This window comes from Doryrhamphus excisus, chromosome 3, assembly GCF_030265055.1.
Source record: "Doryrhamphus excisus isolate RoL2022-K1 chromosome 3, RoL_Dexc_1.0, whole genome shotgun sequence".
Classification (NCBI taxonomy): Eukaryota; Metazoa; Chordata; class Actinopteri; order Syngnathiformes; family Syngnathidae; genus Doryrhamphus; species Doryrhamphus excisus.
In genome coordinates, this window is record NC_080468.1 from 13,601,102 (window position 1) to 13,623,022 (window position 21,921).

A 21,921-nucleotide genomic window follows, 5' to 3' on the forward strand; every position below is an offset into this window, starting at 1 on the left:
TCGTCATAATAGTATTAGTATTATTTACATTTTATTATTACATAATAGTATTCCACACATTGAAAATAGCTCATGGTGTTATATTTGTAAATAAATGGTTATTTTGATGTAAAAATACGCTTTTTGTGTTGTAGTAAAATCATGCTTGAAATGTGTCTTTTCACATAAAAAGCTGGTTTTAGTTAGGAGGTGATATTTTCCTGAAACTTGCCTAAGTTCTACTGCTGATTAGAACTCACTGTGGGAATATTTTCGTTTCAAACAGAATGAAATCCGACAACCGGGAAAAAAAAAACTTCGGGCAGCGACGCCATCGTCATAATAGTATTAGTATTATTTACATTTTATTATTACATAATAGTATTCCACACATTGAAAATAGTTCATGGTGTTATATTTGTAAATAAATGGTTATTTTGATGTAAAAATACGCTTTTTGTGTTGTAGTAAAATCATGCTTGAAATGTGTCTTTTCACAAAAACGCTGGTTTTAGTCAGGAGCTGATATTTTCCTGAAACTTGCCTAAGTTCTACTGCTGATTAGAACTCACTGTGGGAATATTTTCGTTTCAAACAGAATGAAATCCGACAACCGGGAAAAAAAAAACTCGGGCAGCGACGCTATCGTCCTGACAATCAACGCTGAATCAGGCTTTTTTGGTCATGATGCGCGCTCACACACAGTGTCGCTCGCTACATTGCGAAAGTAATACAACCATTCAGTATAATACATTTTAAACCACACAAACACAAGCAACTTCGGTCAGTCACTTGAGTACCATCTAGTGGTTCAACTGTGAATTACACCTCTCATGACAATACAGATTTAAATGTAGATAACATCGATTTATTGACAATATTTTGTAAGCAGAATTATATGGACCAGCAAAATTAGTTATCGTGACAGGCCTGGTGGTCGTGCGACTCGCCGGGAATGGAGGGTGCGTACGCTACATCACAACGTCACACCCGTTTCCGTGTGTTTATAGAAGTTTTCCTATTTTTGTGTTTTCTACTTATAGTCTATGCTCAGTAAGTTGACCATCCCGTCAAGGTACCTACGCTATTTTTAGCGCTTTGACCTGCGGTGTCAGTGACACATAAATCATACATGCTTTGGTCACGGGAGACGGTTGTGGGGAAGGATGCTGGGGAGACAGACAAAGGATGCTGTTGCCATGACGCTGCGTGGAGAAACACCCATGCATCCCCGCTCCATGCCGGGGGAATAAAAACACATAAGTGTCAGAGCGAACGTCATATGATTGGGAAACATGTGTGTGTATGTGTGTGTGTGTGTGTTGTAAGGATCAACATCCTTCAGTTCACACAAGTTTATAAAAACAGAGATTTTCTTTCTTCTATTCCCGGGATTAATGAAGATGATATTAAAACTAAACATTGTTAAGGTGCCTGTGTGTGCTGCTGAGGTCCGTGTGGCGCGCCCCTGCATCCAAAACAAACTGTGTGTGTGCGCGCGCACCTCTAAAAAGTTCCAACATTACTGCTAAGCATTGCTGAAAAAGGAGCTCAAGTCACGTGCTAAGTTCTACTCACGGGTTCCAGCAACATGAAGGTCAGAAGGATGAAAAAGCCTCGCGCGCGCATATCCTTTAAAATAACAAAAGTAGGAATATTCGGTGTTTTTCTTCCCAAAAAATCAGCACACAAGCAGCGGCAAGGGTTGACGTTAAGCTAGGTTTGGTTCGAAGTCCGGACTTGGCTGACTTCTGTGCGTTCTTGCGCACGAGAGAGCACGAGCGCGAATGGCTGCGGCGGTGACGCCTCCTCCCATTTTGTTGAGGTGAGTGACAAGCAGCCGATGAAACGTCATTGTGAGCTCATAGACACGCGGACACACCTTCTCTTTCATTTTTACTTCAATTTCTACTTTAAAATATTCACATGTGTGCATTCAACTGTGCTATAAAGGTGTTTTCTGTATAATATCAACGGTTTTGGACATTTTCTTCAGTAAAAATGGCGACGTTGGATTGCATGTCAATGCAATGTTGGCAACATGTCAGCATAGTTGCCATTGTTACAACGTTACAAGAACGTGTATTATGTCAAGTCAAGTTTATTTATATAGAACTTAATCACAAAAGGGTTTAACAAGCAGGCAACAGTAGATAACAGTAAATGATAAATGACAATAGACGACTTACCATCATACACCATGACTTCCTACATAGCTCGTGCCATGTCATTCATGTAAGTGTGACGTCATTATTCCTGCTACGCTCTTAAAAATGCTTGGTTAAAAACAACCCAATTTGGGTTGATTTTAACCCAGCATTTTGTTTTTAACCCAAGTGAATATTTATGTTATAGCGTAAATATTCACTTGTGTCCATTCAACTGTGCTATAAAGGTGTTTTCTGTATAATATCAATGGTTTTGGACGTTTTTTCTTCAGTAAAAATGGCGCCGTTGGATTGTGTTTGTCAGCATGGTGCCATTGTTACAACGTTACAAGAACGTGTACCATGTCAAGTAAAGTTTATTTATATAGCCCTTAATCACAAAGGAGCTTCAAAAGGTCTTAATAAGCAAACAACAGTAAATAACAGTAAATGATAGACAATAGACGACATACCATCATACTCCATGACTTCCTACATAGCTCGTGCCATGTAGTTCATATAAGTGTGACGTCATTATTCCCGCTAATCATAATACAATGGAGGCGCTGCAGTACTCACTGCGTCCTGAAGGAGCGAGGGGGGCGTGCGTGAGCTGCCGTGATTCCAATTGTTTTTTGACAGCAGCAGCATCAGCTAGAGAGCAAAAGTTTGCAAACATATGAACAATGCACAACTTTTTTGTAACATAGAAAGACAACATGTAATAAACAACTATAGTTAAGTAATAAATCAGATACACTGCTAATGTTTTACATTTTGTTAGCTTAAAAAGACAGTGGTCTGCAGCTGTTTTTAAACAGCCCTCTTGCACATACTAAAAACAAGAAAGCCTCATTTGCATTTGCATTGCATTTGCAGAGCACGCCTGTAATGAACATAGTAACCTTGAGACGCTTTCACAATGCTGATAGTTATTCCAATCAGTTTATTGGGAGCGTGTTTGTTTTGATTTATGGCATCGCACTCGACAAATGAGCATATATACACACACAGTGTGTACCTTTGGTTCCCACGTTGGTTGCGGCTCATACGTAGATAAGATAAAAGCTTCACCAGCGATGTCCAAAGGGTGGCGTGCAGCAAAAAAAAATAAAAAAATAGAAATGAGAAAAAGTTATTTCCTTGTTTGTCATGCGTAAATGGTTCATCTTTGCAGAATTGTTGTCATTCAGTCACATTGGAGGCTTTTCCAGCATGAAGTACCTTTTTAAGGTTATAGGATTCAGGTCAAGACTTTGACTAGGTCACCAACAGATGGCCGGACATTCTCCTTTATCGGAATTCATGGTTCCATTTATCACAGCAAGTCTTCCAGGTCCTGAAGCAGCAAAACAGCCCTAGACCATCACACTACCACCACCATGTTTTACTCTTCTTGAGTGACACACTTATTTTTGCCTAGTGTATTTCCTTGGATGTTGTTGTGGGGTCTTTTGTGACCTCTTGGCGTCATTTTGGTAGGCTGGGTAACTCCTAGGAAGGTTCACCACTGTTTCGTGATTCATTTAAGTTAAGTTTCATTGAGTTGTGTTAATTGTGGGGAAATTTGTAAACATTCATTCATTCATTTTCTACCGCTTTTCCTCACGAGGGTCGCGGGGGTGCTGGAGCCTATCCCAGCTGTCTTTTGGCGAGAGGCGGGGTAAACCCTGGACTGGTCGCCAGCCAATCACAGGGCACATAGTATAGACAAACAACCATTCACACTCACATTCATACCTATGGACAATTTGGAGTCGCTAATTAACCTAGCATGTTTTTGGAATGTGGGCGGAAACCGGAGTACCCGGAGTCCACGGAGAAAACCCACGCATGCATGGGGAGAACATGCAAACTCCACACAGAGATGGCCGAGGGTGGAATTGAACTCGGGTCTCCTAGTTGTGAGGTCTAGGTGGCAAATGTGTAAATGTGCAAATATACAAGTGTACAGTGACAGTTACGATGACGTCACTACCAACAGCACTAAATTCATCACATAGCAACTTAACACCCAAAAGGTGTACCTGATACAAACCTGATACCAGACTGGTGGCCAGCCAATCACAGGGCACATATAGACAAACAACCATTCACACTCACATTCATACCGATGGACAATTTGGAGTCGCTAATTAACCTAGCATGTTTTTGGAATGTGGGAGGAAAACGGAGTTCCCGGAGAAAACCCACGCATGCACGGGGAGAACATTCCATGGGGGTGGAATTGAAACCTGGTCTCCTAGCTGTGAGGTCTGCGCGCTAACCACTCCGCCACGCCGCCCTGTCTTCTAAACACTATTCCATTAATCGTTTTTTCGGTTTACTGATAATTAGCAGTTTTCTTGAATTTTTACAGGATCCTTGAATGATTCAGTGATACTACCAATGAGCTACCAAGTGAGCTAATGTGATGGTGGTGTTGTGTTCAATGCACGTGTGCTTTTCCACTCTTTGATGGATATCACCATTCTACTGGGATGCGTGCAGTTCTTGGAAGAAAATGAAGGAATTTCTTGTGTGTGCTCCCAAAGCGCCGACGTTACTCACTATATGTCAGACACGACCTCTCACCAGTTGATTTATTTACGCTCTACGTGGCTCTTGGGGGTCTGAGGCTTTGAAAGTTTGAGAAAAAAGGTTATCTGGTTTTTACCACTTGTTCACAATAACAACCTCACTCAGCGAGCGTGGGCAAATTTTGATACAGATCCAGTACCAAGTCAGATCATTGCAAGTCAATTTTGGACTTACCCCTTGCGAGTCAGTGAGGATACAGTAGGTCTTTATTCAGCCAATCAGAAGCTATCAGTGCACTCATAACCCACTGGAAGTCACAGGAAGTCATGACATATAACAGTATAACAACTATCTGTGTCATCTGGTTGAGAACAACACTAAATTCATCACACAGCAACTCAACACTCCCAATGTGTACCTCAGAAATATACAAACATGTACCAATATGAGTCACAATGAGTTTAAATTGTTAAATGAAAAAAAATGAAAAATGTTTGACAAGAACAAAGTAACAAAGTAAGAAAAAAGATTTTTCGAGAATAAACTTGTAGGTATTTTGAAGAAAATGTGTCATTTTGGTGGCATAGAGTTGAAGTATTAAACTGAAAAATTAGAAAGAATATATTTTTTTAAAGTTGTAATATTAGTTGCAGAAAGTCTATATGTTAGGAAGGAAATAAAAAAAAAGTTGAAATTGTTAAAAAAAATGAAATAAAAAAAATAAATTTAAATTATTAAACTGTTTTAACGAGAAAAATGTCACAATATTACAACAATAATTGAAGTATTAAGAATTGAAGTATTAAGCCAAAAAAAGGCGAGGCGAGGTCAGCCCACAAACACGAGTCCGTGCATGTCACAAACAAACGTGAACCGCATTTCCGCAAAAAAAAACAGGCCTACACATTGCTATCTGGACTGCGTATATTTATGTAAGGATGAATTAGCGTCAACATGACAGCCTTAATCAGCAAAGCCGGTAGCATAGTGAGCTGCTATACATCAACGTGTCAGCACATTTGCAATGCAGCCTGAGAGTCGGTTGGCTGCTTTCAAGCACAAAACATCCACTAGTGTGTGTGTGTGGCTTATTTTATCTACTGTATTGGGTAGTAGGAGTAAAAAGGTGAATATAGGGGTGTTATTTCATGTTTAGAGGGCTCTAATAATGTTGTAAACAGGTTTGCGATGATTGAACTACAAAAATATTCAGTTTGAGTGCCATATCATATTCGGAAATTCACTTAGAGAGTCTGGAACCGGGTGATGGGTTGACAAGCTCCGCCCCTCTCGTCACCCAATGTGGCCCCAATACTGCGTGGTATTAATTAATTAACAGCAGCAGAGAACTAATTACAACGCTTTGCCGCTTCTTTTTCACACCCCGACAAAGAAAAGCAGCGATAAACAGTGGACAGTGACGGCTCGTAGACATTTTGAAAAGAGGTGTGTGTTTAGCGTCGCAACGCTGTTTGCGGAGAGATCATCAGCATGGCAGTCAGCACACAAAAAGGAAGACAGACGTGGAAGAAAAGGGAAGTGAGCGATGCTTTATCTCATGTGGTGACGCTCATCGTTCCCCAAACTCACAGCAGATGTGAAGAAAAATCATGCGGGGAAGACGCATTAAGAAAAAAAATGCCAGAAATAAAGAAAAGTCGTACATTTCCCACGTTAAAAAAAAAAAGTTAGAATAATATTTAATAAATTATAGAAAATATTTTTTTTAATATTAGAATGAAGTTGTCCACTTATAAGAAAGAACTCATAATATTACAAGAATAAAGTCCTAACTTTATGAGAAATGTTTTTTAATATTATGACAATTAGGTCATAGATGTATTTAAAAAATTACAAAAATAAAGCCAGAAATAAGACTTTACTCTTGTAAATTTACAAGAATAAATTTGCACATGTATAAGTAAAAATTCATGTAATATTGTGACAATACGGTTGTAAATTTACAGAAAAAAAACTACAAAAATATTACGACAATAGTCGCAAAAAAATTTACAAAAAAAAATTACAAGAATAAAAGCGAACCTTGTTTAAGTTTAAGTTTTAAACCTTGTTTAAAACCTTGTTTAAAACCTTGTTTACAACTTGATTAAACTTACGAGAACAAACCGATAATGTTACGAGAATAACTTGCTAATTTATGAATGTATGAAGTCATAAATGTATGCAAAAAAAGTAACTTTATGAAAATGTATGGGAAAAACCTTGTACGGTTACAAAAAGTTGCAAATTTATGACTTTATCCATGTAAATTCATGAAAAGAAGAAAATATCACAGGACTAAAATTTTTAAATTTATAAGAAAACATTTGTAATATTATGAAAAATAAAGTTGTAGATTCACAGGAAAATATTGTGATATTACGGAACTAAAGTTGCAAATTTATGAGAAAAAACTTTTAGTACTTTTACTGTCATTATGAAAGTAAAATTGTACATTTATGACTTAATTCTTGTAAATTTACATGACTAAAAAGTGGTAAATTTATGAGGAAAAAAAACTAGCAACTAGCTGGGGCTACTTTCGTCAGCACCAAAAAATCCAATCAGAACTGGGAGTGAGTCGTTGTTGACAGACTTCACTGCTTATGGGGGTGACTTCTTGTCAAAAAAACACGAAAATCCGAAACCCGTCCCCTTGTGAATTTGTGGTACGGCTTCAGCATCCCCATGTCTATGTGGAAACAAGTTTGTGGAAGGACTTTTTGTTCCACTTCATGATTGCGTGCCAGTGCAAAAAAAAAAACTAAGTCAACACAGATAGAAATGTTTGATAAGTGATGTGAACCCTGACCTCAGCACCATTAATTGAGCTCCTCTGACCTGAAGGGTATCTTTAATGGAAGAATGTGCCAAAATATAATCCTAATTATCCCACGTATACATTAAGTTGCATCACCGGTGTAAATGTCCCGCCCCATTTCTTCAAATACAAAAAAATGGTCAAACAAAAGCAAAATCCTAGTCTTGGAGTCGTGCCTTTGTCCCACTGCCCTCCATGTTGCAGGCCTGCCAACTCTATTGACACATTGTACAAACATGGAGTACATTTGGGTCATGTAAACATACCTGACTTGACTTTCTTTCTCTCTGTTAGCTATGTAAAACTACTATGTGAGACATGATGACAGAATTCCATGGATAAAGTTACTTGTGTGCCGCTAGTGCAAGGTGCCAAATATTAGATAAACATGCACTTTTTGCTAGTCAATGAACCACAAATATATGTTGAAATAATCATATCTTATTAACATAGGAATACATTATGAATTAAATATGAAGTTAGCATTTGAAATGTCACATTTGAATGATATTCATAAAAAGGCGGGGTGATATTTTAACCAGTGAGAACTAATGCATATAGTTATATTTTGCCTTGTTTATCTTAAAGCATAGTTTTTAAAATTTAATTTAATAGTGTTTTACTTTTTGTATTATTTCTGATATTACTTGTGTGTCTGGCATTCATTTTAGATAACGAAAAAACCTGTGCACGTGACATTATCTTATCAGACGCTCCTTAACTACACAAGGCGACATATGCTGGTAGTTTAATAGGACACTGCTGCCATCTGCTGGCTATTTATGTTTACTCCATGCTTAGCGACATTCTAATTGGCTGTTCAAAAGTGACGTAACACTTACGATTAATAATAGTGAAGCGGGAGAGCATATGCGCGAGACTGTTAATGTGCTCTGTGGTTGGCTGGCGACCAGTACAGGGTGTCTATCGCGACCCTCGTGAGGGCAAGTGGCATCGAAGATGAATGAATGGTGTTTGTGTTCGTGTAAAGGAGAATTACGGTAGGAAAAATATGGAATATTGATAATATTTCAGGAACTATAAGGAGTAAATAACGTACAGAGATCTATTATGGATTTTTGAAAGGCACATGGTTATATAAAAACTCTTTTGTATTGCTCTATTTGGTAGCTAATGTAAAGTCGGTTGCATTCTCCAATACAATAGGGGGCGCTATGCACCATTAAAGTCATGGTTGCAATCTGCCATTAAAGAAGACGAAGAATTCGCTTACAAGGAAATGAAACTAGCTCCGGTTTAAACTTTGTTCGTGTGGACTATTCTTAAGTTAATGTCGATTCTTTTAAGTTTTTTTCACGGAAATTTAATTTGTCGATAATTTTTAAGAGAGATTTTCTAGTTTTTCTAGTAGTTTCTACACAAACATGGGTGACTTCTCTATCAGTCCTTTGGTTTTATTAGGGGTAGGATCCAGTTTTGCCTGTTCAGGCTTGTTCCATCATTTATACCAACAGAAGAAAAAAGAGTTGACGAAACTTAAGGTAACATTTGAAACCCTTAAAAAACTGACCAGTTTGATGCTGTTTGCTGTCCTAATGGTGATGGACGTCTAGGAGATACCGGTGTTCAGACCAGACGAACATTTGTGCACGGTGCTGAAATCATCTCCCCACAGGAGGCTCCAGTATGTTGCAGTAGAAGGTACTGAAAATGAATGGTAAAGAAAATGAGATGTTTGTGTAGTTTCCCCACAGTTCTACATGTGACTACTCTTTATTGCTCTCTTGTTCTACCATATCTTACTTATTGTGTGGAAATATGGGGTAATGGGTATTGCTAAATGTACTGCAAAAAAGGTCAGTAAGGATAATTCATAATGCCGCCTACAGAGAACATACTAACTCCTTATTTCTAAAATCACAAATACTTCAACTTGCTGATATAGTTCATCTTCAAACAGCTAAAATCATGCATAAGGCTAAAAACAACCAATTACCTAAAAATGTCATCCAGTACTTCGGTACGAGGTACATTATTTAAAAAAATAAACAAAAAAAACTTAAACTGTATTATGGAAAGCAGTAAGTGAACAAATGTAACAGTATGTAAACAGTATGTAAATGTAAAAGTACCAGATGTAGGGGTAGGATTTAATAAGCTTTGCTTCTTCCTACTCCTTTTGGACATGTGGAACTGTCAACTTATGTGATCACTCAATTGTAATTTGATGCATGTTCAAATGAAATAAAACCATTACCATAATTATAATATTTTCATACAGCATAGAAAGCCCGCTTACGACCTAAATACGGTTGTTAAAATATTAGAGCTCTTTAGACAAAAAAAAAAAAATATTTAAAAATAATAAAATATATAATAAAAATAAAAAAATGAAAATTAATAATTATTATAAAAATATTTTTTTTTAAAAAAAATAAAAATATTAATTTAAAAAAAATATATTAGGAAAGCAGGAAGTGAACAAATGTAACAGTTACTGATTGTAAAAGTACCAGATGGAGGGGTAGGATTTAATAAGCTTTGCTTCTTCCTACTCCTTTTGGACATGTGGAACTGTGAACTGATTATGTGATGCATTCAATTGTAATCTGATGCATGTTCAAATGAAATAAAACCATTACCATTACTATGTTTCAAGGCCTAGTCCAGGCAGATGAGAAGCCTCTGAGCAGCCAGTTTGTCCCGAGATGCTTTGGTGTTCTTCAGAAGATAGTAGTCCAGGAGCATGGTGAATACTGGAACTCCCTTACTAAAACATGGTGCATTCTCAATCTTCACTTATCACGTCTGCTTTGTACCAACATGTTGTCTGATAACATTCCCGTTACCTCCAGGAGCTCTCGGCGGATGAACAGGAAAGAAACCAACAACTCTGTACCCTTCTCTCTTGTATGCCCTGGCTCCTACATCACTGACTTCGAGGTGAAGGTACAAGAACCATCGGAGGGTTCGGGGTATTTCCTGGAGAGGGTTTACCACCGAGTGAGACGTGCCGAGGAGGGCTTGGTGAACGTGGTGTTGCAGGGCATCAGCGGCGAGCGCCCTGTTGCTATGGAGGAGAGCGAGGAGATGTTGCGGGTGGGTAGCAGCCTGACTGTATTCGGGGAGGTGGTCATGGAGGGGGGCCACGGCAGGGTCCGGGCGCCAAAAGACGGCCGCGAGTACCTCCTAATACCCACTGGCTACAAGAGCTACATCGAGCGACATGAGAGGTCAGCCGGCATGTGGAAAATGCTGACTGCTGTTACGGGCATCACCGGAGCGTCGCTCCTCGCCATTGTCATTTACGGCATGGTAGAAACACGGGATGATAGATCCAAATAGATGTTTCAGAGTGATTCCATCTACATATAAGGATATTGACCAATATATAAAAGATTAACCATTGAATCAGCCAATCAAGGGATATAAGGGATTTGATTTTGATTTATTTTTATAATAAAAATTTTCTTGTTAATTTAAGCATTGTCATCAGTGCATTTTAACACTGACCATTGAAATTAAAGTGTTAAAACTAATGTCATTGTTGTATGTTGTCAAGATTGGACCTTTGTTTTAGGATCATTTAATTCACAGCACACAGAGTTAAAACTGAATGGTGTACAGAAGAGTGTGTGTGTGGCAACTCAAGTGTTTTTATCTGGATTGACCCTTCTGCGATGCCGATTATTCCCCGTCCTCCTCTGAAGACTCCTCGGCTTCCTCCAGCCACTGGATGAACTTCTGGAGCTGCGAGGAGAGCAGATAAATGTACCTTTAAATCAGGAAAGGACTTCCAAATTTTGATGTCTATCATCATATAGTTTAATATGCATTACCATGTTTATGTTCATACAGGAAGTACAGCCACACCTAAGGTAACACAAGCAAGTTGGAGGAAAAACAGTGTGTTGCCTTTATGGTAGCCCCACCATTTGTTTCCTGGTAGGTGTGGCTGATACCGCATATTTTGTTATCAATCTGATGCTTAGTAAATACAGTAATAAATTATTCCCTGAGGTGAGTCTGTTTTTGTAGGCAATATAATGAGGAATAAATTAAAGTTAGTATGAACAACACAAGATATCTGTAAGAATAAAGAGAAAAAAACAGAAATAAATAAACGCCAGTATCAATCCAATAAAGATACTACTTCCGTGTTCAGAGCGGATGTTTGCGGTAAAACGTCAAATTAAAAGCACATTAGTTATGTTTCTGATATCACGTTTTACTTCGAGTAGAGCACACAATTGAATCCGATGTATAACTAATTATTATATTTCATTTCAAGTATCAGTAAACAAAGAGATGTGGCTCCAGCAACACTAGCTCAGATGTTAGCATTTTACTTTCAACTCAAAAGACGAACCGAATAACCATCACGGAAGTCAAAACTTATTCCTATTGTTACAATATCACTTTATGGCTTTACATTTGTGCAGTGAGGGATGCGGAAATTGCTGAAGATGGAAATTAAATGATATATTTCCACCAAATTTTCGCTATTTGGAGGTAAGCCATGACCGGAAGTGTGCCCCCTGTAGCTTAACATAGTTTTGCTACACAACGCTCTCTTTTCCCTTACTGGCCACAGGGGGCGCCAAAGAATCAATATGTTCAATATGCCGCTTATCCTCACTTGGGTAGTGTTGTACAGGATATATACATAGGGGAGTTGTGACAGTTCCATATACTGCCAGTTGAGGGCGCAGAAGCAACGCTACAACTGGGTTCAAACATACATGCTTGTATCCGGATAATAGAGTTAATCAATTACCGCCACACAATGACATGAAATACCTTATATAGATTAATAAGTAAGTAAAATAAAAATAAACGTACAGGAAGTCAAGCAGATACTAAAGCAAGAGGTGGCACTCTTAACAACAATGTGATGGCCAATTAAAAGTGCATAAAAAGACCTGATTGTTGTATGAAAGGTGCTGTAATATAGATATAGAAATATTACAAATACATGATGTTTTCCATACAGACAGCGAACAGTACATTTTTTAAAAAATGAGCATGACTCTAATAATACTGCTGTTATGTGAGCACCTACCCCCTGGTTCTGCCGGAGCTGTCGGCTCTTGTCGGAGGTGGCGCCTTGAGAAAACCAGCGGAGGATCATCTCCTCCTCCAGGATCTCCAGTTGATACATGGTCATCAGGATCTGGATGAGAAACAATGCAAGTGTGTCAAGCCACAGTGAAACACTAACGCAGCAACAACAACAACAGTAGTTCCCTGCAAGCGTGATGTCATGTTGATGAGCCCCACCTTGCACATGGCCGCCCAATGGCTGTCCTGCTCCAGGAAGTGCTCCTCAAAGGCCGACAGACAGTCCAGTTGGTCCTGTGATCGCTTCACGTAATTCTTAAACACTGGTGACCATTTCTTCAATAACTGAGGGACGGAAGTCGACTTTTTGTTAGAGGCGGTTTATCGCTGGAGTAAAAGCAGCGAGCGAGGCGTGATTATGAACAAAAGTAATGGTACACTAAAGCAAAGTGCAGAAATTAACTCATTCACGACCAGACTTTTTTTTTAACAGACATCATTTCCAATATATGGTAATGGTAATGGTTTTTATTTCATTTGAACATGCATCAGATTACAATTGAATGCATCACATAATCAGTTCACAGTTCCACATGTCCAAAAGGAGTAGGAAGAAGCAAAGCTTATTAAATCCTACCCCTCCATCTGGTACTTTTACAATCAGTAACTGTTACATTTGTTCACTTGCTGCTTTCCTAATATAGTTTGTTTTAATTTTTTTAATTTGTATTTTTTTAATTAAATTTAAAAAATGTATAAAATTTCTTAATAAAAAAATACATTTAAAAATTGTATAACATTTTAAATTTTTTTTTTTAATTGTATAAAATTGTTAATAAAAAAATTAAAAATTGTATAAAATGTTAAAATTTTAATTTTTAAAATTTTTTTTAAATAAAAAAAAAAATTGTCACGCACCGAAGTACGAGGTGATATGACCATCCAATGACATAATGAGTACCATAGCAAGTGTCAATATAGTGATATGTATAGCACATCATGACTGGTTCAAGACTCTTCATCCTTGTATTTAGCAAACATCAACTGCTTGTATTGTTTCTTGAATTGGCTCATCGTTGTGCATTGTTTGAGGGTCTTACTCAATCCATTCCATAGTTTGATTCCACATACTGAAATGCTATGGCTTTTTAACGTAGTCCTAGCATATAAGTGTTTTATTTAAATGTAGTTCTTCCCTGAGATCATATTTCTCCTCTCTTGTAAACAAGTATTGGATGACATTTTTAGCTAATTGGTTATTTTTAGCCTTATGCATTATTTTAGCTGTTTGAAGATGAACTATATCAGCAAGTAATTAAATAAGGAGTTAGTATGTTCTCTGTAGGCGGCATTATGAATTATCCTTACTGACCTTTTTTGCAGTACATTTGACAAGTGAAGATTGCTTTTATAGTTACTACCCCAAAATATGGTAGAACCAGAGAAGCAATAAAAGAGTGTGGAATGATTTCTGATTGAGAACAAATTTTGCTTTGTTCAATATTGATCTGGATCTGGCCATATAAATATAAATTTATCAATATAAACATGAAAACATGGAAAGCCGAAGAGGCGACTCACCGGCAGCAGCAGAGCAACGTATTGGGCTGCGGTGAGCTGGGGGCCCTTCTGCTGGAACGGGATCTCCAACAGCACCCGAGTCAGTATCTGCATCACCTCCTTCAGAGTGATGTTGTAGGCATACCTTGCGGGGGCGAGAGATAACGTCACACTCAACAACGCCATGCAAGCAGCGCCGCCGAACGTTGCCACTCACTTGAGAGAGTTGATCTCCAGTACCAGGTTGTCGCAGCTGATGTTTTCCTCCAAGCCTCTTTGTAGGGTGCCCACCACCTCTTTCTGGAACACTGTTTGGGGGTACAGTATAAGTATGCATACTGAAGCGTACTAAGGGAAGTATTCCGTTTGGGATTGTGGTACTTGGCTGTAAATACGAATGCAAAACACGAATGCTAGAACGAATGTGACGCACCTTTGACGTCGTCCATCTCAGGGGAGGGAATCACCGGATCATCGGGATCATCGGGCTCGCTGTCCTCACTCTCACTCTCAAGGGCAGGGTTCGACGTTGAACCTGGGAAAACAAGGAAGTGTGTGACACAGATGCATCGTGGGAAGTGTACATATGATATTAAAACGTGACATTTCTCGTGACAGCAGGGCAGAGCAGTCTGGGAAATACGGCATGGCTACTGTGAATGATGATAACAAAATAATATTTTTTATTATTTTACCAATATTTTGCCAATAATAATAAATATAAATAAAGCCAATAATAAAATATTATTATTATATATTTATATTATATAATTAATTATTCATATTAACAATAATAAAAAGATAAATAAAGCCAATAAGAAAATCTTATTATTATATATTATTATATTATTATTAATAATTAATATTAATAACAATAATAAAAACTATAAATAAAGCCAATAATAAAATATTGTTATTATATATTAATATTATATTATTAATAATTAATTTTAATAACAATAAAATATAAATAAGGCCAATAATAAAATATTATTATTATATATTACTATTATATAATTATTAATATTAACAATAATAAAAAGATAAATAAAGCCAATAATAAAATATTATTATTATATATTATTATATTATTAATAATTAATATTAATAACAATAATAAAAAAGATAAAGCCAATAATAAAATATTATTATTATATATTAATATTATATTATTAATACTTAATATTAATAACAATAATACAAAATATAAATAAAGCCAATAATAAAATACAACTATTATTAATATTAATAATAATTAGCAGTGCTAGTGTGCAAGGCATTACAGGAAGTGCACGTTAAGCAACCTCTAACCTGTTTTGGTGTTTCCAGTGTCGGCTTTTTTTTTTTTACGCCAGAGATGATTAGCTATTAGTTGATGTTCAAGCTAATTCTACATTTGATCCAATTTACTTAAAGATTTGCCAGATCCGCCCACATGTATGTCCGGACTTGTACACCCATTCAATCCCAGCCATTTTTCAAAAGACAATGATGACTGATCTTTCAAGGCACACAGATGATTGTGTTTTATGGCTACAAAAATATGGAACCTACCAAAAGAACGATTGGAAAAGTTAGTTTTTACCTCTTTTAGTTCTTTAGTAATCAGCAGTAGAACATAGGTAAGGTAAACCAATCAGGAAATGGCTGTCCTACCCCAGAGACAGTGTGACAGTTCTTCATCGTCCGTGTCATCCAGACTGGTGGCCTTCCAGATGTAGCCTTGTCCCTCTGCTCCAACCTCTGCTGGGTTAAAAACTGCACGGGAGCGCAAACTACATGAGCTGACTCGCTGAAACGCACGCTCACGTCAAAAGTCAAAAGTACCAAAGAGGTCAATATAAGTACCTTTCTGTTTGGTGTGGTCTTTGCTCTGCCCCGCTGTTGCACCATCACTGAGGAACTCATCGTCATCCTCTTCCTCCTCCTCTGCTGGATGATGCATGGACACCACCGTGCCCTCCGGCAAGGAGATGTGTGGTCCAATCACCACCTGGAAAACCAGGAAAAGAGTCACACAGGAAAAGAGTGACGATGTTGAGGATTTTCGATTGTGTTGCGGAGGCTGTCAAAGGACCACCGCTGTTGCCGAATGCTCTAAATCAGGGAGGGGTTCCCAAACCAACTCGGGGCCCACTTGAAAATCTAAAAAAATGTCTGCGGCCCACCTTTGTCCTATAAACAGTACATAGACAAAATGCTGCGTTCTCAGAGCACTTAACTTACTTAATAATAATAATAAAATAATATTTTTTTTATTTTACGGCCAATAATAATAAATATAAATAAAGCCAAAAATAAAATATTATTATTATTATATTAATAATTAATATTAATAACAATAATGAAAAATAAATAAAGCCAACAATTAAATATTATTATTGTATATTGATATTATACGATTAATTATTAATATTAATAACAAGAATAAAAATATAAATAGTCAATAAAAAATATTACTATTATTAATATTAATTATTATTATTAATAATAATCAATAATAATAATAATATTCTATCATTTTATTTTATTTGATTAGTTATTAATAATATTTTAAAATATTAAAATATTAATAATAATATTTTATTATTGGCTTTTTTATATTTATTATTATGGGCCGTAAAATAATAATAAAAATGTGCAGGATGTGGAGTATGTGCAGCTCCATCGTCCCTGGTCTGTGAATTATTATTATTAATAATAATAATAATAATTATTATTATTATTAATAATATTCAAGATTGAAATGAAAGCAGGGGATAAAAGAAGCCCAAACTTTTAATCTGTGGTGTACACACAAGACAGAATTAATTCTCATACTTTTCATAACTGCATTCAAGACTGGCATGATGACCAGAGAGCTACGTTCCAATCATAAACTGACAATCATAAAAAGGTTCCTAAAATATTGTGACAGGTCAATAACACTCAATAGGTTATTACTTACCTATAAATATTTTACAATAAAAATAATTTAAAAAATAATATTTGCAAAAATGAATCCTATTTTTAATTACTTCTCATGGCCCACCTGCAGTACCACCACGGCCCACCAGGGGCCGAGACCCACACTTTGGGAATCACTGCTCTAAATCCTAGAAAATGATCCAAATACTGAAGAGAGAAGGGGAGGGTTCCAGAGTGGAATCTAATCTAATAGTCATTTTTATTGCAAAGGTTGAGCCCGAATCGGAGGACGAGCAGGGAAGGCTTGGAGTGGGAGTAGCGAGCCGTGTGTCCAATTTAAACATTTTTGTGCGCGTATCAACTACTTTAACACAAAATTGGTATCTACTGTAACTGTAAAGTACTGTAAGTCGGGAGTAATAGCGTTTCTTACTTACATTGTACGCCAGGACGCACTGCTTATTCAGCTGGACGCCTTCTTTGACCTCGGCCTTGTCGCAGACCACAGAATGACTGATGACAACGTTGCTGGCGATGTGAACACGATTCCAGATGTGGGCGTGGTCCAGAATGACATTGTCACCTGTTTGCACAACAGCAGCTCGTGTTATGTAACAGACGCCATTAGTTTCCATGGCGACCTCCTCCTGGTGAACTTACCTATGATGCAGTGGTTACCGATCACGCTGTTGGAGATAAAACAGTTGGCGCCGATGCTGGTGTCGCAGCCTATGAGGACGTTCTCCTCCATTTGGCTGCCGTGGCCGAGGCTTACTCCCGACCCCCGGTAGACATTGTGGCGGGAGTACGTGCAGCTCCATCCTTCCTGGTCGGTGAAATTCGACTCGGGGGTGAGGGGGTAGACCCACCGCCTCACCAGATCAGACGACACAGAGTCGTACATCAGCAAGTTGGACACTCGGGCGCCGTATCCATCTTTGGTGACGTGCATGTGTATCTGATTCCCCAGGATCTGTTGATGCGGATCAGTAAGGAAGCAGTGCGTTGTTACATATCTTGCCGTTGTGGTGAGGTGTCACTATGCCAGTAAGGTAGTTCTTTGGCGTAGAAATATTAATAACAATATGGTGAGGTGTCACTATGCCAGTAAGGTAGTTCTTTGGCGTAAAAATATTAATAACAATATGGTGAGGTGTCACTACGCCAGTAAAGCAGTTATTTGGCGTAAAAATATTAATAATAATGTGATGAGGTGTCACTATGCAAGTAAAGCAGTTCTTTGGCGTACAAATATTAACAATATGGTGAGGTGTCACTATGCTAGTAAGGTAGTTCTTTGGCGTAGAAATATTAATAATAATGTGATGAGGTGTCACTATGCCAGTAAGGTAGTTCTTTGGCATAAAAATATTAATAACAATGTGGTAAGGTGTCACTATGCCATTAAGGTAGTTCTTTGGCGTAGCAATATTAATAATAATGTGGTGAGGTGTTACTACGCCTGTAAGGTAGTTCTTTGGTGTAAAAATATTAATAACAATGTGGTGTGGTGAGGCGTCACTACGCCTGTAAAGCAGTTCTTTGGCGTATAAATATTAATAACAATGTGGTGATCTGTCACTATGCCAGTAAGGCAGTTCTTTGGCGTAAAAATATTAATAAAAATGTGATGTGGTGTCACTATACCAGTAAGGTAGTTCTTTGGTGTAGAAATATTAAAAACAATATGGTGAGGTGTCACTACGCCTGTAAAGCAGTTCTTTGGCGTAAAAATATTAATAACAATGTGGTGTGGTGTCACTATACCAGTAAGGTAGTTCTTTGGCGTAAAAATATTAATAAAGTGGTGTGGTGAGGCGTCACTACGCCAGTAAAGCAGTTCTTTGGCGTAAAAATATTCATAACAATGTCTCTGTAGCAATGCAGTTCACTAATTCTTTTTAGAGGTTTTTTCAGTAGTCATTATGGATGGAATAATGCATTTTTAGCTAAATCTTTTACCTTTTTTTTTTTTTACAGTATGTCTTTAGAACACACAGAAAAGAGATACATGTTCATGTCTCACATAGGAGTGTGCATGATGGGCAATAATTCCAATTAAAGTGCAGTTTTCCTTAAAGGAAAACATCAATGATATCTTCTTACCTCTTCATTGACCAAAATCCCCCTGACAAAGTCATTCCTCGTTTGGTAATCAAAATTGTCCGTGAAGAGCTCAGCGACCTAAAGCCATAAAAAAAGTGTTTGCTTATTTCGACAAATGTGACAACGTATTAAAACCGAATAAAACTGACCTGTGGTGAGCAGATGCTGATGTGGCAGTCGAGGAGGTCGTGCCTTATTTCGAAATCATCACTTCCGCTGTGGAAAATGTTCTGTAGGGGTAGCAGAAATTTAGCTAGGTTATACAATATACATATAAATAATTAGACTGCATCATGCTGACAGCTCTGTCTAACATTTTGCAGCAGATGACTGAATTAAGAAAATATGAATAATACAATTAGTTGTCATGAACATTTACAGTGCAACCAACAATGTGTGGTTTATTATTATAATACTTTATTATTATTATTATTATTATTATTATACTTCTTACCAAGGCAGACTTTTGTGTAAGGTGTCACCTACCATGGGGAAATGCAGCTTCTTCAATCCGTGTGTTTTGTGGTAGTGTAGAACTCGTTGACTCTTGCTATCCAATGCTACGATGAGATCATCTTCCTCGCAGCGAGACCTGTGACCCGGCGACGATTCTTTGAAGAGCATCGTCATCACTGAGATGTTCTTGTCAATCTTTCGCCGTTGCCTGAAGAACGTAAAAGGATTTCATTGTATATATTTACATATATTTATATTTACTTTTTTTTTTTATTGGCCCTCGGCACATCCTAATAACACAAAGCGACAATGCGGGCTGTTTACATACATAAAAGTGGTACGAAACCCTTTGTGGAAAAGGTTTGGACATCCCTGCATACAGTCAGCTAATAAGACCAATAAAAAAGCTGTACGGCCATAACCAAGACCCCCAAAAAATAGCATAAAAAGCAAATTTCTGACACCCCTGAAGCCATATAATATGCTTCACAGATTATTTAAACACATTATTATTGTAGAATGTATAGGTACTCCTCACTAATGAATGATAAAAGATGGATGGAGTCCGAGTCAAGGCCTAGCGTGACTTGAGGTTCATTCATTCATTCGTTTTCTACCGCTTTTCCTCACGAGGGTCGCAGGGGGTGCTGGAGCCTATCCCAGCTGTCTTCAGGCGAGAGGCGGGGTACACCCTGGACTGGTCGCCAGCAAATCACAGGGCACATATAGACAAACAACCATTCACACTCACATTCATACCTATGGACAATTTGGAGTCGCTAATTAACCTAGCATGTTTTTGGAATGTGGGAGGAAACCGGGAGAGAAAACCCACTCCGCAAAACATGCAAACTCCACACAGAGATGGCCGAGGGTGGAATTGAATCCTGGTCTCCTAGCTGTGAGGTCTACACACTAACCACTTGACCGCCGTGCCGCCCGTGATATCATAGTATATCATAATATTTACCTGTGCTCCAGTAGTGCCTGGCTGATATCAATATTTGACACCACATCTCCATAGACCAGCAAAAAGTCTGAGCGTATAAGAGACTTAGCATCAACATCCCTGAGAACATCTCCCAGGGACCTGTACAACTCTGATGTGATGATGTGGACTGTGTTTGGAGAGGTTGGCCGGCACCATTTTGACTTCCTGTCAGAACGAAATATAAGATTAAAACCTACTAAGAATGACCATAATGGGCATGTATAGTGTTTATAATACTTACAGTAAGTGTTCTTTGACCTGGCTAGCCATCCAGCAGCAAAACACAAACGTTTCCTGGACTCCCGTTGACGTGAGGAACTCCAACGTGTAGTCAATCATGGCAACATTACCCAGGGGCAGCAAAGTCTATCACCAAAGTTTGATAGTGACTATCATTTTTTAGTCAATGTTACGGACCGCCATTATCAGTTTAAGTATTAAAAAGCGGTTTCATTAGTGACAGTGATGTTAGCATTCAACCTGTTCCAAACACGGTTAGCTTCGAATAGCAATAGAGTTAGCTTAGCATGGTGACTTACCCGCGGTTGGTCTTTAGTAACTGGGAAAAATTTCCGGTTGAAACTATCAGCTACTAAAACGGCATGCAGCTGAGGTTCTTCTTCCTCCTGGTCACATCCACCTTTTCTACCTGGAATTCTCTGTTTTGCTCCTTTGGTTGCCATGTTGACTTCCCAATGGCTGAACTATGGCATCAGCAATTGCTATGTACGGCGGCCGACGTGGGACAATTCAGTGAAATACGCGAGAATTAATAATACAGAAAAAATACAGAAAAATAAGTATCAGTATGTGGAATTAAAACTATGGAATGGATTGAGTAAGGAACTCAAACAATGCACAACGATGAGCCAATTCAAGAAACAATACAAGCAGTTGATGTTTGCTAAATACAAGGATGAAGAGTCTTGAACCAGTCATGATGTGCTATACATATCACTATATTGACACTTACTATGGTACCCATTATGTCATTGGATGGTCATATCACCTCGTACTTTGGTACGTGACAAAAAATAATAAAAAAAATAAAATAATTTTTATGAATAAAAAATAGAATTTTTTTTATTAATACAAATATATTTTATTATTTATTTATTATTATTAATTGGCGACTGCAAATTGTCCATAGGTATGAATGTGAGTGTGCATGTTTGTCTATATGTGCCCTGTGATTGGCTGGCCACCAGTCTAGGGTGTACCCGGCCTCTCGCCCAAAGACAGCTGGGATAGGCTCCAGCACGCCCGCGACCCTCGTGAGAAAAAGCGGTAGAAAATGAATGAATGAATTATTATTATTATTTATTATTATTATTTTTATTGTATTAATTTTATTAATAAAATAAAGTTAAAAAAAAACATATATCTTAGGAAAGCAGGAAGTGAACAAATGT

General features: G+C 37.7%; 3 protein-coding genes across 7 annotated transcripts in view; 1 reads left to right on the forward strand and 2 right to left on the reverse strand.

Moving 5' to 3' along the window:
- Positions 1 to 10,866, reverse strand: part of LOC131125120 (vasoactive intestinal polypeptide receptor-like) — a 41,950-nt gene extending 31,084 nt beyond the window's left edge. The window contains exons 1-6 of one of the 5 annotated variants that reach the window (XM_058066320.1): positions 10,278 to 10,866; positions 10,071 to 10,198; positions 8,999 to 9,132; positions 3,351 to 3,465; positions 3,148 to 3,194; positions 2,706 to 2,780 (exon numbers count right to left, since the gene is read on the reverse strand). In XM_058066320.1, the coding sequence (XP_057922303.1) occupies positions 2,706 to 2,777 (72 nt within the window). In that variant the 5' untranslated portion in view covers positions 2,778 to 2,780; positions 3,148 to 3,194; positions 3,351 to 3,465; ... (1 more) ...; positions 10,071 to 10,198; positions 10,278 to 10,866. The other 4 variants (XM_058066321.1, XM_058066324.1, XM_058066323.1 and 1 more) reach the window with 4 other exon arrangements.
- On the forward strand, positions 8,433 to 10,967 carry LOC131125124 (mitochondrial ubiquitin ligase activator of nfkb 1-A). Its single transcript, XM_058066333.1, has 4 exons — positions 8,433 to 8,969; positions 9,042 to 9,129; positions 10,088 to 10,208; positions 10,284 to 10,967. Exons 1-4 carry the CDS (start codon positions 8,853 to 8,855, stop codon positions 10,771 to 10,773), a joined length of 816 nt encoding a protein of 271 aa, XP_057922316.1. The 5' UTR covers positions 8,433 to 8,852; the 3' UTR covers positions 10,774 to 10,967.
- Positions 10,968 to 10,998: 31 nt separating this feature from the next.
- On the reverse strand, positions 10,999 to 21,251 carry eif2b5 (eukaryotic translation initiation factor 2B, subunit 5 epsilon). The gene is made up of 16 exons (XM_058066318.1): positions 21,049 to 21,251; positions 20,751 to 20,875; positions 20,489 to 20,674; positions 19,549 to 19,726; positions 19,212 to 19,292; positions 19,063 to 19,140; positions 17,617 to 17,929; positions 17,394 to 17,539; positions 15,898 to 16,042; positions 15,706 to 15,807; positions 14,483 to 14,584; positions 14,267 to 14,357; positions 14,071 to 14,194; positions 12,709 to 12,834; positions 12,491 to 12,601; positions 10,999 to 11,178 (listed from the first exon to the last, which is right to left on the reverse strand). The coding sequence occupies exons 1-16, from the start codon at positions 21,190 to 21,192 to the stop codon at positions 11,116 to 11,118; spliced, it is 2,115 nt and encodes a 704-aa protein (XP_057922301.1). The 5' UTR covers positions 21,193 to 21,251; the 3' UTR covers positions 10,999 to 11,115.
- Between the last annotated feature and the right edge of the window lie 670 nt (positions 21,252 to 21,921).

Excerpts from the sequence above, each read along its gene's own strand:
- LOC131125124 (XM_058066333.1), top strand. The coding sequence starts at position 8,853 with ATGGGTGACTTCTCTATCAGTCCTTTGGTTTTATTAGGGGTAGGATCC. Across the intron at positions 8,970-9,041 it reads AAGAGTTGACGAAACTTAAG|GAGATACCGGTGTTCAGACC; the intron begins GTAACATTTGAA and ends ATGGACGTCTAG. Across the intron at positions 10,209-10,283 it reads AACTCCCTTACTAAAACATG|GAGCTCTCGGCGGATGAACA; the intron begins GTGCATTCTCAA and ends CGTTACCTCCAG.
- eif2b5 (XM_058066318.1), bottom strand. The coding sequence starts at position 21,192 with ATGGCAACCAAAGGAGCAAAACAGAGAATTCCAGGTAGAAAAGGTGGA. Across the intron at positions 15,808-15,897 it reads AGACCACACCAAACAGAAAG|TTTTTAACCCAGCAGAGGTT; the intron begins GTACTTATATTG and ends GCTCCCGTGCAG. Across the intron at positions 14,358-14,482 it reads TGAGATGGACGACGTCAAAG|TGTTCCAGAAAGAGGTGGTG; the intron begins GTGCGTCACATT and ends ACCCCCAAACAG.